Below are 12658 nucleotides of genomic sequence, written 5' to 3' on the forward strand. Positions count from 1 at the left end.
AAAAAGAGTGAGAGTGATGATGAATAGTGATTGGGCTTAGGTGTCTTAAGCACACTTAAGTGGGGTGGGTCCCACCGCCACCTCACACGATTCAAATTAATTCAAATCTCTCGCCTATTCCACTAAATGTCCAGAAATTCATAAACTATTTAGAAACTCCAATTTTTAACATCAATCAATGTCCTTTAATTGTCCTTGATCAGATGAATCCAGAGTTTTTCGATCGTTTGGAGAAATCACAGTTTTAAGCTGTTATGCGTGTTGTGGGCACGCTTCCCCAAACACTATTTTCCATCAATTTTCATTAGAAATCATATTTTCTAGTCCTATGTATCATTTGTAACTTATATCCAAATCTAGAGCTCAAAATTCATTCGACACACTTTACGGTGCAACTGTACAGCGGTATTTTTACCCGGTAAAAACACTCTTCTCCAAATTTTCAGAAACTTGCCTAACCACTCAATTTTTCGTTCTAAATCCATTTCCAAGGTTAGTTTTTCCATTTGAGACCTCCTACTCAATTTTACTTTCCTAGGGTTACGTGTTTGGCAAATTACCATTTTATCCATCTTATGCATTTTGACCCCTTAATTTAGGATTTTCACTAATCCTACCCTTTAATCCATATTTTAATATATAAATATACGTTTTATAAATACGAGGAGTTATATTGTGGGCTTGTGAGATTGGCTAGAAGCTAGTTGTCTCAATTTGATATAATGAAATTACGAGGAGTGTTCCTCTCGAAAATGCTTCCCCATACTTGATGTGCTTTCATGCAGTCATGTAACACATGAAGGGTTTTTATATTCAGATAGGTTTTACAGAACACGTGGACTCCTCACCATTTTTACATGTGACTTCTAATAGGAAGACAATCACGAGCAATGAGCCAAGTGAGTTGGAACTTTTAGGGGCTTTGCCACTTCCAAACAACTTTCCAAATTTGATGGATGTAACACCTCATATGCATCTGGTCTGTTAACTCTTTATGGTGATCAAGCGCAACATAAAACAATAATAAGTATTGTATTAAATAAACATGTCACTTCAGCTTAGTTACTTAACCAACTTATTATAGTCAAAAGTATGAGTTAACTTTTTCTTTTAACTTAATATGCTGAAATAATCAACTTAACTCACTTAAGCATTATGTGATTCAAAAACATTGTTTACTTATATGTAAATTGGGTACATATGCTAGGACTTCAAATCATGTAGAAGAAGTTATCTACTCTCCTAGGGTCCCACATTTTTAATCAAGGCACCATAACTTCTTATAAGTGGATTTAGGCCTTCCAAGAACACCAAGTTCTTAAATAACATCATCACCCTAACCATAAAGCTTTCCTTAAGTTAATTAGGTTTAAAGAGGCCACCTCTTATTATATATCACTAGTAAATTGGGTATATCAAGAAATATCATAAAAAGTTCACAAGTCCATTGTATGAAAAGCAGTAAAGAAAATAGACTTTACCATTAAACTGACACTGGACAGCCTTGACTGTTTCAAAAGCTGGGAATGTATGGCTCTACCAAAAATTATAATATTTTAACATGATAAAATAGACATCTTAAGCTTTCCAACAAGATTTAATGAGTCATTTGATTACGTAGGGGTCGGAGTTACGCAACTCAGAAGACAATTGTTTTAGACTGGTCTCTGCTGGCGAGTTAGCCATCTTCATAGAATTTTCAGAAATTTCATAATACATCAAAATTTATGAATTTTGGATATGTTAAACTATACTCTTTAAGCTTCCTAAAGATGTATTATTTTCTTCAATTGGATTTGTATAACTCAAGTTATGAATGTCATAAGCCAACCGCTTAAATTGAACTTCCAAAAATAGGACAATGACTTCACGAAGAAACTGGAATGGTTACCTTATCTAAAAATCCTAAGATTTTTCATAATTAAAGATATTTAAGTTATCTTTACATATGTTCAAGTTTCAGTCGATTTGGACCATTTTAGCTCAAGTTATGTCTATTTTACTACATTATGCTCACTGTTAAGTAAAAAAGAACTTCATGTAAGACCTTCTCACAAGTCCCGAGTTTGGTCTAACTGAGACACCTTCAAAGCTTATTTTGTCCACCTAATAGACCAATCTTCATATATATATATATATATATATATATATATATATATATATATATATATATATGACTATTCATTAACATCTCATTCAAAATCCATCCATGGATCTATTACTTAGGCATCAAGCCACCCTATATCAATAAGTATTGACACATCCAATTAATTATTGAATCCAAAGTTCATATTGAATTATCAAAGTGTAACTCCTTTTGAGTCATTCCATGACAAAATACATTATGTTTACATTATTTCATTTATCACTTAATATATACCAAAAGTTCTCTATTCAAAAGAAAACATTCATAATAATCTATCATGTCATCAACTTGGCTCAATATTCAAATACAAAGCATACATTAATGATATAATTTACATCATGTACCTATGGATTATATCACTTGAATTACAAACCATAGCACAAGAAATTGAATCTAAATATACATGCCATCTTTACAATTATTTAACAAAATATGATTATATAAATGTATTCTCCAAAATACATAATGTCTCGAAAAGTGCATCCAAAAGTGGTATGCATGCTCCTTTTCCTTTGAAATGTTATTACCTCCTCTTTGACAACCTGAAATAACATAGCTCCAAACAGGGAAAGATAAAAGTCTCAGTAAACTAAAAGTCATGGGAGATTCCTCCACCTTTATGTTCACTTTCTGCATAAAAAGTTAGAATACATGGCATAATAGCAACATATAAATAGAGGCAATACATAATTGATTAAACTTGTGTACCCTGTGCACTAGGATCACTCCAATAAACTGTACCTCAAAGCGAGTCTCTGTACGAAACTTCCAAGAGTTGTACCTCTTAGGATTAAACCCCAAGGAAGTCCATACATATATTCAACTAACCAACAAAACAAAACAATCAATTCATAGCATGAAACACTGAATTGTATAATAGTTCATACAGCAACCCTACAATCTAGCCTCTAATACCTATTTATTCATCTGTACACAATGCATAATAAGTTCTATATGAATGCAACTATGTCATACAACTAACAATCAATCAATCATTCAAGCAACTAACGAACACTCCCTAGGAGTATGTGGTGGAACACTAAGTGAGACGAATCTCAAGTTCCAAGAGTTTATCTCTTGTAGACTTGTTCCTCAAGTTATTCCAAGCCTTTCCTTTGTTCCAAAAACGTGTAAAACACCAAAATTTCAACACTTAGAAACCTAATTAAAGGAAGAACAATCAATCAATAATCATATAACTCATGAATTTTGTAAGCCAATAGCCTTAATTCTCCAAGAATGTGGATTAGGTAACTTACCCCTATTTCTTGAATTTTTCAAGAATGCCCTCATTTGCTCAAAGTTGATTTATGGCTACAAAATAAAATGTATATCTTTATGGCTCCATAAACAAACAAAAAGGGTATAACTTGAGACCATAATGGAACAACAATAAAACTATGTTCCCGTAACAACAATATTATAGTAACTTAGACCTTCATTTAAGGTCCTTTGAAATCTAAATTAGCTTTATGTGTCTTCAACAAAGTCGTAGCTCTTTCTCTAAGATTTCTGAAACATTAAAGAATATAAAATTTCATTATCTGTAGCTCATGATATGAGAAAAATATTGAAACATACCCATATCTTATGACAAAACCATCATCCTAACTTCACGTCTTATTTAAGCTACTCTAATATAAGCATTTTATTTTGACTTACTCTCAAAAGTTTTAGGCCGGAGTCTTACCTTTCCAAAACACCTTAGAATGGTTAAACCCTATATATGTAGCTTTAGATATGACCAAAACTCCAAAACTGGGTTAGATTCTGTGATACGACAACTATAGTACTTTCACGTTCAATTTAAGGTCTTTTAGAGCTAGAATCAGGTCTCAACATCAAAATGTGTTTCTCTTTGAACTTGGAACTTGATGTGTTTCTCATCTATAAAGCTATTCATTAAAGTTATAGATGTGTTTCTCATCTTTTCATCGAGCCAAATAACATCAAAATCCATGGTGTGAATCTCAAGGTATAACCATATTACCGAGACTATACCGATTTCCATGATAGCATTATTGTAGAAACTTTGAGCTCATTTTCCAGTCATTTAACTATGAAATTAGGATTTGACCTCTTCATCAAAATTGTATACCTGTTTCTATGCTTTTCAAAACACAAAAGAATGTTCAAATCCAAGGTTTGTAACCTAAGATATGAGTGAAGATGTAAACAATGTTCAATTTTGATGAAAGATGGAGGAAGAAATTCAAAAGGAAATGTGGGTGTTTTACCTTGGCCTAAGCTCTGGTCATGAAGGAGAGAAAAGAAACATTCTCTAGGATTGAGGAGAAGAAGAACCATAGGAAATAGAGAGAAAGCGAAAATCAGATATTTTCCTTTGGAAGACTTAGCTATTAAGTTATAAGATCTCTAATCATGTGCAACCAAGCTCATCTAAGCTTATTTACACCCTCGCATCAGAACCTTTAATTTTCAATCACACCCTTCAATTTTAAACATAAGGTTAACACATTGAGTTTGTGAAACTCGTATGATGAATTGCACAATATTAATTATAAGTCTTGGATAACTTTTGCTTAATTGCACTTTTGCCAAAAACTTTTGGATATTTTCTCTTTCCCTCCAATTTAGGACTTAACTGAAAATTAAGTTTTTCACCCAATCTAGCCTTTCAGTAAACATATTAATTTCCTTTTAAATTAATTAAATTTGGGTTATTATAACGGATGTTCATGTTGTCAATTTCCATCATATTCTAGTAGGCTAGCTTAACAATCGAGCCATTGGATGACTAATTCTTCCAATATAAGTGATTAACCTCATGGCTAATAATCGGGGGAGGGAACTCTTGAACTATGTTCAGGGTTTCTTCTCATAAGTAGTTGCATAAGTAAACCTAATCCCATGTTTGAGGTTGGATGTTGACATAGTCACTAACTTTTAACTCAATATATAGTCCTCAAGGACATGTGTGAGTAAAATCAATAAGTTTTTTTAGGAAGACCAGTCAATTGATCTGGCCAGAATAACAGAGTTTTGTTGCCAGTTTTCCACTTTAAATTTTAAGAAGTGACTCTTGATTTTCCACTACCAATTTGATGCCACATTTTTTTCATAAAAAACTCATAGGAAATCTATCTTGTCTGGACACATTTGTATCTCCATTTGGAAGATAGCTCTCTTGATTTCATACTTAGAATAACACAATTGGAGAGATGAATGAACATTACTATCAAAAAGGGACCATGTGTGATTAGTTGTGGTCCATTCCTTATTGTGAATATCTTCCTTAAAGAGAATGACAAAGATTAGCAAGATGGATTGGATTGTTCTCTTCTCTGATTGAATGTCCACTCTTATTTTTTTTAGCTTTACTCTTGTTACATCTTCTCCGAGCAATGGTTGTGGCATGTTAATACCTGGTATTGTGATCCTCATCCATAAAACAACGATTTCTAGACTTGGTGTGCCACAACTCCTCCTGATGTAGGACTACCTCCAACTCCTTACACAACTTGCAATCCTGATATTCTAATCACAAATGGAAAACAATATACTCTTTTCTCGTGAACACCCTTGATATATATGAGCTAAGAGAATATTTTTCTATGGAGACTATTACCAAAAACCTATTTGTTCTAGGATTGAAGATGGTGAGTTAGGTCTTAAAGATTATTGTGAGTGGATAAAATGAGGGTCCAGTTACAACTTTGGAAACCATAAAATCCACAAACTACCTAAGAAACCATCAACAACTTCAACTATGGATCCCATTTTATGAATTATAACTTTGACTTTGTTGCCACTGATTCTAGGCTCGAGAATAATAGTCATGTGAACTCTACTCTTGAAATACCTTTTTGCAGCCCTTGCAGTTCCAAATGAGATAATTCATTTAAAATAAATTGGAGTTCACAAACTCAAGTATAGCTCACCTTGAACCACGGGGACTATCATAAGGAAATGTTATTTGCTAAAGACTCTCAATTTTTCTCCACTTTTGGATCCATTCCCTAATTTTGCGAGATTAGTTAGTTGGCTGAACAACTAGAGTCTTCCCTGTCCTATGGGCACGATTAACAATTATCCAGGGCCCAAGACCAGTTTTCTTGATGTTGGAAATACCTCCAATGACCAAGTTAGCTTCGAGAGGTTGTTGAACATGGTCTGGCTTCCTGGATTTGCCTTCAGGATGCACACAGGGAAGCCCTTCATACTCCACACTCTTTTTTTCTCCTTCCAACAAGTACTTAACTTTCAATGACTTCGACAAATTGAGTTCTATGCAAGGTCTTGCAAAACGGCTTTTTCATTGTTCGAATGTGGTTCTATCAATTCTAGTAACTTTTCCCACCCCATTACCCATCATCCTAAAAAAGAGGCCTTCATGAAATTCACTTGGGATGTTAGGGAATCTTACCCAAGCCGTAACCTTCGTGATATTGGCTTCCTATAGGTTAAACTCTGGTGCAAATGAAGTTTGAGAGACCATCCGGGCCAATGACTTTTTTGAAACCCCAAGCGTCTCCTTCAATTTTAAGGAGTAGAATTTCGCATTTCATAATATCTTCTTCATCATCCTCACCGTTGTGCTTAGTAAGATCTCCTTCAAATATTTCCTTGGACAATTAACATCATTTTCCCTCAATGGTCGTGTTGGAGAAAATCACGCCCCCATATTCATTCTTGGTGCCTCTACTTAGTATGTCCTCCTCTTCACGGCCCCTGATCGGTTTTACGCTCCAAGATTAGAGAGTAAGGCTGAATTATTATACATAACCAAAACAGAGAGCTAATTCACTTTTCTTTAAATTCGAACCATGACTACAGTTGTTTCTTGTAAATTGTTCATCCATGCTGGTAGATTTACTATTTGTTCCCTTTAAAGGGGGCTTTTTCAATAATTTTGATTTATTCAACTTGATTGTAATGAAGAGACACAAGCATTTTATTAAAATTTAATTCTAGTTAACTTTAAAAACATCCTCATTCATATCATGTTTACCAGATAAATCTAAAAATTATACTATAAACATAAAATAAGAATAGAATTTAATTTTGATGCATTACACATGTATACGATGATACTGACATGGTATCGTATTATTCAACAAGTTTAACATCTAAAATAAATGAAGTTTTACTTCTATACAAGATCGGATAATTAGTATAAAAACATTTTAATTGACAGGTTAAGAAACATGTAAAAGCAAAAATTAGTTGAAAAACTGAAAAATCTTGATCATAAAAAGATAGATGCAAGGCTACTTAACCAAAAAACATATTCCATCTTAAAAATAACTACTGACATAAGTCACTTCAAGTGCAAACATTGAAACCACTCATTGCAGATTACAAGCTACCATAATGAAAAGGAAAACCTCACGTTTAACTTATATAAGACTCCATCAAAATTATAGAAGAATAACAACCTCAAAAGTTCTAAAATAACCAAAGATATGAAACTTCTAGGTCATTCTTTGTGCTGCTTCCTTGGCAAGAAGCCTTTCCTTGGCCTTCGTTTTGGCTTGGGATTTGGAACCCATAATCCCACCACCCCACTTCTTTCTGTATTCATCATACTTGTCATTGAAGTTGGCCTGAAAAGAAAAACAAGACAACATGGATTCAGTTGATTTCATGGATTAAGATTATTAAACACAACACAGTTGAACAATTAAAACTCTAAACCACCTTAATAGCCTCTAAGATTCTGCTGAACTCCAATTTGTCTTCATTCTTGACAGTTGTCAAGCACAAAACTGATGCAGTCTTCTTATGGACGACCTGTCAAAATGGCACATCAATTGAATAAGTCATAAATTATAAATTCACATGTGAAAGTTCTGATACTATTAGACAATAATTACCGTTCCCAAGCGTGCTTTTCCCTTGACAATGCAGTAGGGAATTTCCATCTTTCTGCACAGCGCTGGAAGCCAGACAACAAGCTCAATTGGGTCGACGTCATGGGCAATCACAACAAGCTGTGCTTTATTCTGCCAGGGAAAAAGATAAAAACTATGTCAGTCAGAAATCACAACACATGGACGTAAGAGAGTAAATGAACATTCATGCTAAGGCACAAGACCTGCTCAATAAGGTAGGTAACGTGATTTAAACCATATTTAACAACAATAGGCTTCTTTGCCTCAACAGGTTTTCCATCAGCCTCTGCTTGAGCCCTTTTCAAAAGACGATCTTTCTTTTCAGCTTTATCCTCAGGCCTGTACTTGAGGAGCATCTTGAAAAGGTTTGTCGCTGCATAGTACATTCAATAAAAAGCAATTAGCACAAACTCGAGGCAATCACAATTCACAACCAATCCAAACTAAAAAAAACAGCAAAATTAACAACCATTACATAGAGTATCCTGCATATACAGCAACAATCCCCAAATAAATAATGCACATCACGAACTTACAAGTGGTCAATCCAAGCACCATAACCAAAGATTCACAAGCTTGCAACGATTTAAACTAAAAGCTACGAAGTTTCCTACCATTATTAGACCTATCAACTACCATTTCAAGCCATTCAACATGGGAACAAATTAAGCTAGATCCAATCAAATTTAAATAATTACAATTAGGTAAATGATTCTATCAAAAGTCATAAACCTATATAGCAAGTAAAAATTTACACAACCTTAGCTAACACAATAATAAAAAGGAATAAATGAAACATTTGTGAAGGTTAAGGCCAAGCACTGAGTACTCTACAAATATTTCAAAAAACATTATTTTGATGCCGACCCATTAAAATACTTGGATCGGACAGCTAATATGATATTTATGCAGAGAATGCACTATGTTCAACACCAATTACAAAATCAAAAGCATCCCATTTGGGATCATTACCAAGATTTTTATCAAGTGTCTTGGTGAATTGGTTGAGAGCTGGTGGGACCTTCAACCTCTGCTTGAGGATTCTCTTCTTCCTCTGGATTTGAACGGTCTTGGGCCATTTAACGAAGCGAGTGAGGTCCCTCTTAGGAGGTAAAGCCCCTCCGATCCCGAACTGCTTTGGACGCTTCTCGAACAACGGGTTCACCACCTTCTCCTGAGAAAACAAAAAAAATCACGAATCTTCATCATTCCAACATTAAAAAAAACACAAAAAACGAACACCATATCAAACCTTAACTGAGAATGAACCTAAGCTATGTTACCCACCTGCTTCTTCTTGGCAGCAACCACTGGAGCTTTTCCCCCTCTTTTTGGAGCCTGTTAAGTCAACACAAACACAATCTTGTTGATGCATGAATCATATATATATATTCATATCCAAACGGCAAATAGAGAGAGAAAGAGGGGTCTCACCATTGCTCTGTGTGAGGTTGTTGCTGAAGGTTAAGATGAATGGAGACTTACCACAATGCCAAAAACCCTAATGTTTCAGCTGCGAGCTGAACTTAAAAACATTATGTAACCCTAGGGCTTGGAATTGCCGGGTCAGGTTACATCCAGACCCATCTGAATGACCCAAACTGTTTTCGGCCCAGCTCACCAAATGTACTTTTTTTTATATAAAAAAAAAAAAAAAAAAGGTGCTTTAATTTTTATTTTTATTTTTTATGTGGATTAGCTGTGAATGAAGGTGTTTTGAAAAGTATTTATAGTTATGTTCATAATCAATTTTTAAGAACATTACTGATTTGTGTTTAATATGTTAATTATGAACTGTTCTAACATAAAAATGTTACGAAAAGAGTTATGGAGTAAGTGAAAAAGTTATTTTGTTGAGATCGAAAGGGTGTTTTTACGATCAAAGATGTCAAATAAATGAGAATCGCATGAAAGTGGTGTGACTGGATTGAAAATCAATCATAATAAGATTAGTTTTATGTTTAAATATATTAAATGAAATCTGATTTTAAAATAATAATTTTTTTTGTATTATATTAAAAAAATATTATAGTAAATTGCTAAAAAAAAGGCACGAAATTATTTGTGTATATATGATTACATTGAAGACAGTCACTTGTGGGTGAATTTGGTAAAAATAAAACAATTAGAAAATATTCATGATGATTTTAAATAAAATGTTTTAATTTTTTTTGTCAAATTTCAATATAGGACATGTAATCTATTATAATCAATTTTACTCACTTATATTATTGTAATTTAATTATAGCTTTAATGTTTATATAGTGAAAGCAGAAAAGTTATTTATATTTACTGTCAAAACGATCGTTTTATCTTAAAAGATTAAAAAATTATAATGATAAAAACTATTATAACCAGTTTTAAATGGTTTGATTTTCAAACCGAATCGGTTTTCTACTTTAAAAATTGGTTTTAATTTTTTCAAACCGGTTCCAAAATCAGTTTATGGATTATAACAGCATTTGATTGAAAATCAATTTTGAATCGGTTTTAAATCAAAATTGATTTTAAATCAAAATCGATTTTAAATCAAAACTGATTCTGAATCATAAACTGGTTATTAAATTAAAATCGGTTTTATAACAAATTTAAAATTGATTTTTGATGAGTTATGCTATTTTCAAAAAATAAAATAAAAAGCACATTTATTTATTTATTGCAAAAAATATCTGAACTAATTTGTTCCATATATTTTGAAGAAAATTATGTCAATCAAATTTTATCTAAAATATAATTATAAAAAAACCACCAACAAGAACCAGACATTGTGCATGCACATGCAAAGAGAGATTGATATAGAAAATAAGTCCAACAAATTGAACAGTTATAGCTCATATACAGATTTGACTCAGTTTTGAGCAACTTCAACACAGACAATAGCAAGCAATTTAGGAAAAGTGCATATCTATAATTTACAGTTGCTAAATATCATTTTATTGAAGAATCTAATAATAAGAATCTTCCAAATTTAAGCCATAATAGGGGCTAACCTCAAGCTTCTCCAAGCCATAGTTAGAATATAAAAGAAATGAACATGTGGTTTCCTTAGAAAGAACTCGCTCTTCTGCCACCAATGTTATTAAACCCGATCCGGGCATCGACCCAGTCGGGCTATTGGGTTACTGAGTCACTGGTCGAGCCAGTGGGTCACTGATCGGACCGGTTGGCTCGAATATATATAGATATAGAAAAATATATATAAATATAAACATATAAATTCAATTATATTCTCCATATCTAAAATGAATTAAACAAGGTTCACTAAATAAACTCAAAAACAAGAAGCAAAAATAAATAAAAATACATGCTATTACTATGTCAATTTAAATTGCAACTCATAATCCCCATAAACATAAATCTCAATGACATTGAACTCATATTTTTCAAATTCAACTACATTAAAATGACATATGTCACATTCTCTTAATTTATTATTCCGCAAATTGCTTCAGTATTAGAAGCTGAAATTTGAGGTCGTTGTAGAAGAGTGGACTAGCAAATAAAATTACAAAAAGTTTTTAAAATGAGTTCTACATTTTTTTTTACTAGATGAAACATTTTTGTTTTTTTGATTTTTTTTAAATGCATGACCCGACCGGGTCACTAGGTCACCGATTTTGACCGGGTTTGGCCAGTTTTGTCTGGATTTTGACCGAATTTGATCGGGTCGATGCATGACCGGTCTAATGCTGGACCCGAATCGGTCCAATGATCGGTTCACCGGATTCCGGGTCGGGTCGGGTTTTACAACTATGTCTTCCACTGCAGACTTTTGAGTTTGAAGAGTATAAGTTGCTACTTTTCGTGTTACCATCATAATCTTTGACAATATTTCTACACTCTATATCATATTCAAGCTCATCAGCTTCTTCTGAAAAGGCTTGATGCGCATCATACGAACCAGACATACTCTTCTCAATAGCTAGCTTTTGAATCCATGCCAATATTTTGTTAAATGGATATGGTTTAGTTATCCAGCATATCCAAACCATTTGATAAATGAATAACCAAACCACATTTAAAATTAAATAGTGGATATATTTTATAAATTGTATTAAAAAAGATCGATTTTTTAATTTGGTTTGGTTCAGTTTTTAAAGTGGTTTGGATCAATTGGACATTTTGCACATCCTTAGGGGACATGTTTCAGGTACTCCGATAGTAGCAGGAGAGCCCACTCAGGGCAAGAGGCCAATGCATAGTGGTTAGAAAATACAGTTGCAGTAGTTTTCAATAGTTTTATATATTGACATATGTTTTGGAACATGGGTAGATATCATGCATATTATAGTTGACATCCATTTTGGTAGACATATGTAGCCTATGAACAAGTTTATATGTTGAATGTTACTTTCAGTATGTATTTGGTATGATTATGATATTACAGTATGATATATGATGTATATTCAGTTTCATGATTTGTATATTAGTTACGTTAAATATTTTGATTATTAATTATGATTAAAGAAAAATAATTAAGAACACTGTATAGGTATGAGACTGTACAGATAATAATAAGAGATTGAATAATGAATTAAATGTGGCAATATATATATATATATATATATATATATATATATATATATATATAAAGAAAAGAAAAAGTTTACTCACTTAATTACACTAGGTAATAGTGAAATGCAAATAAAGTCTTCCG

General features: G+C 32.9%; 1 protein-coding gene across 1 annotated transcript; it reads right to left on the reverse strand.

The window, feature by feature from the left end:
• Positions 1 to 7376: 7376 nt before the first annotated feature.
• Positions 7377 to 9453, reverse strand: LOC133285823 (large ribosomal subunit protein eL8y-like). The gene is made up of 7 exons (XM_061483113.1): positions 9436 to 9453; positions 9289 to 9339; positions 8974 to 9175; positions 8205 to 8374; positions 7984 to 8112; positions 7808 to 7900; positions 7377 to 7713 (listed from the first exon to the last, which is right to left on the reverse strand). Exons 1-7 carry the CDS (start codon positions 9436 to 9438, stop codon positions 7582 to 7584), a joined length of 780 nt encoding a protein of 259 aa, XP_061339097.1. The 5' UTR covers positions 9439 to 9453; the 3' UTR covers positions 7377 to 7581.
• Between the last annotated feature and the right edge of the window lie 3205 nt (positions 9454 to 12658).

Source organism: Gastrolobium bilobum, unplaced genomic scaffold (genome assembly GCF_033153095.1).
Source record: "Gastrolobium bilobum isolate Gb01-03AN ecotype WA unplaced genomic scaffold, APGP_CSIRO_Gbil_v1 utg1929, whole genome shotgun sequence".
NCBI classification, from domain to species: Eukaryota; Viridiplantae; Streptophyta; class Magnoliopsida; order Fabales; family Fabaceae; genus Gastrolobium; species Gastrolobium bilobum.

What these genes read in the sequence shown, in the direction of transcription:
- LOC133285823 (XM_061483113.1), bottom strand. An exon ending in GACACTTGATAAAAATCTTG is followed by an intron (nt 8,375 to 8,973) that starts GTAATGATCCCA and finishes TGTACTATGCAG; the next exon opens with CGACAAACCTTTTCAAGATG. An exon ending in TTACCTACCTTATTGAGCAG is followed by an intron (nt 8,113 to 8,204) that starts GTCTTGTGCCTT and finishes TTTCCCTGGCAG; the next exon opens with AATAAAGCACAGCTTGTTGT.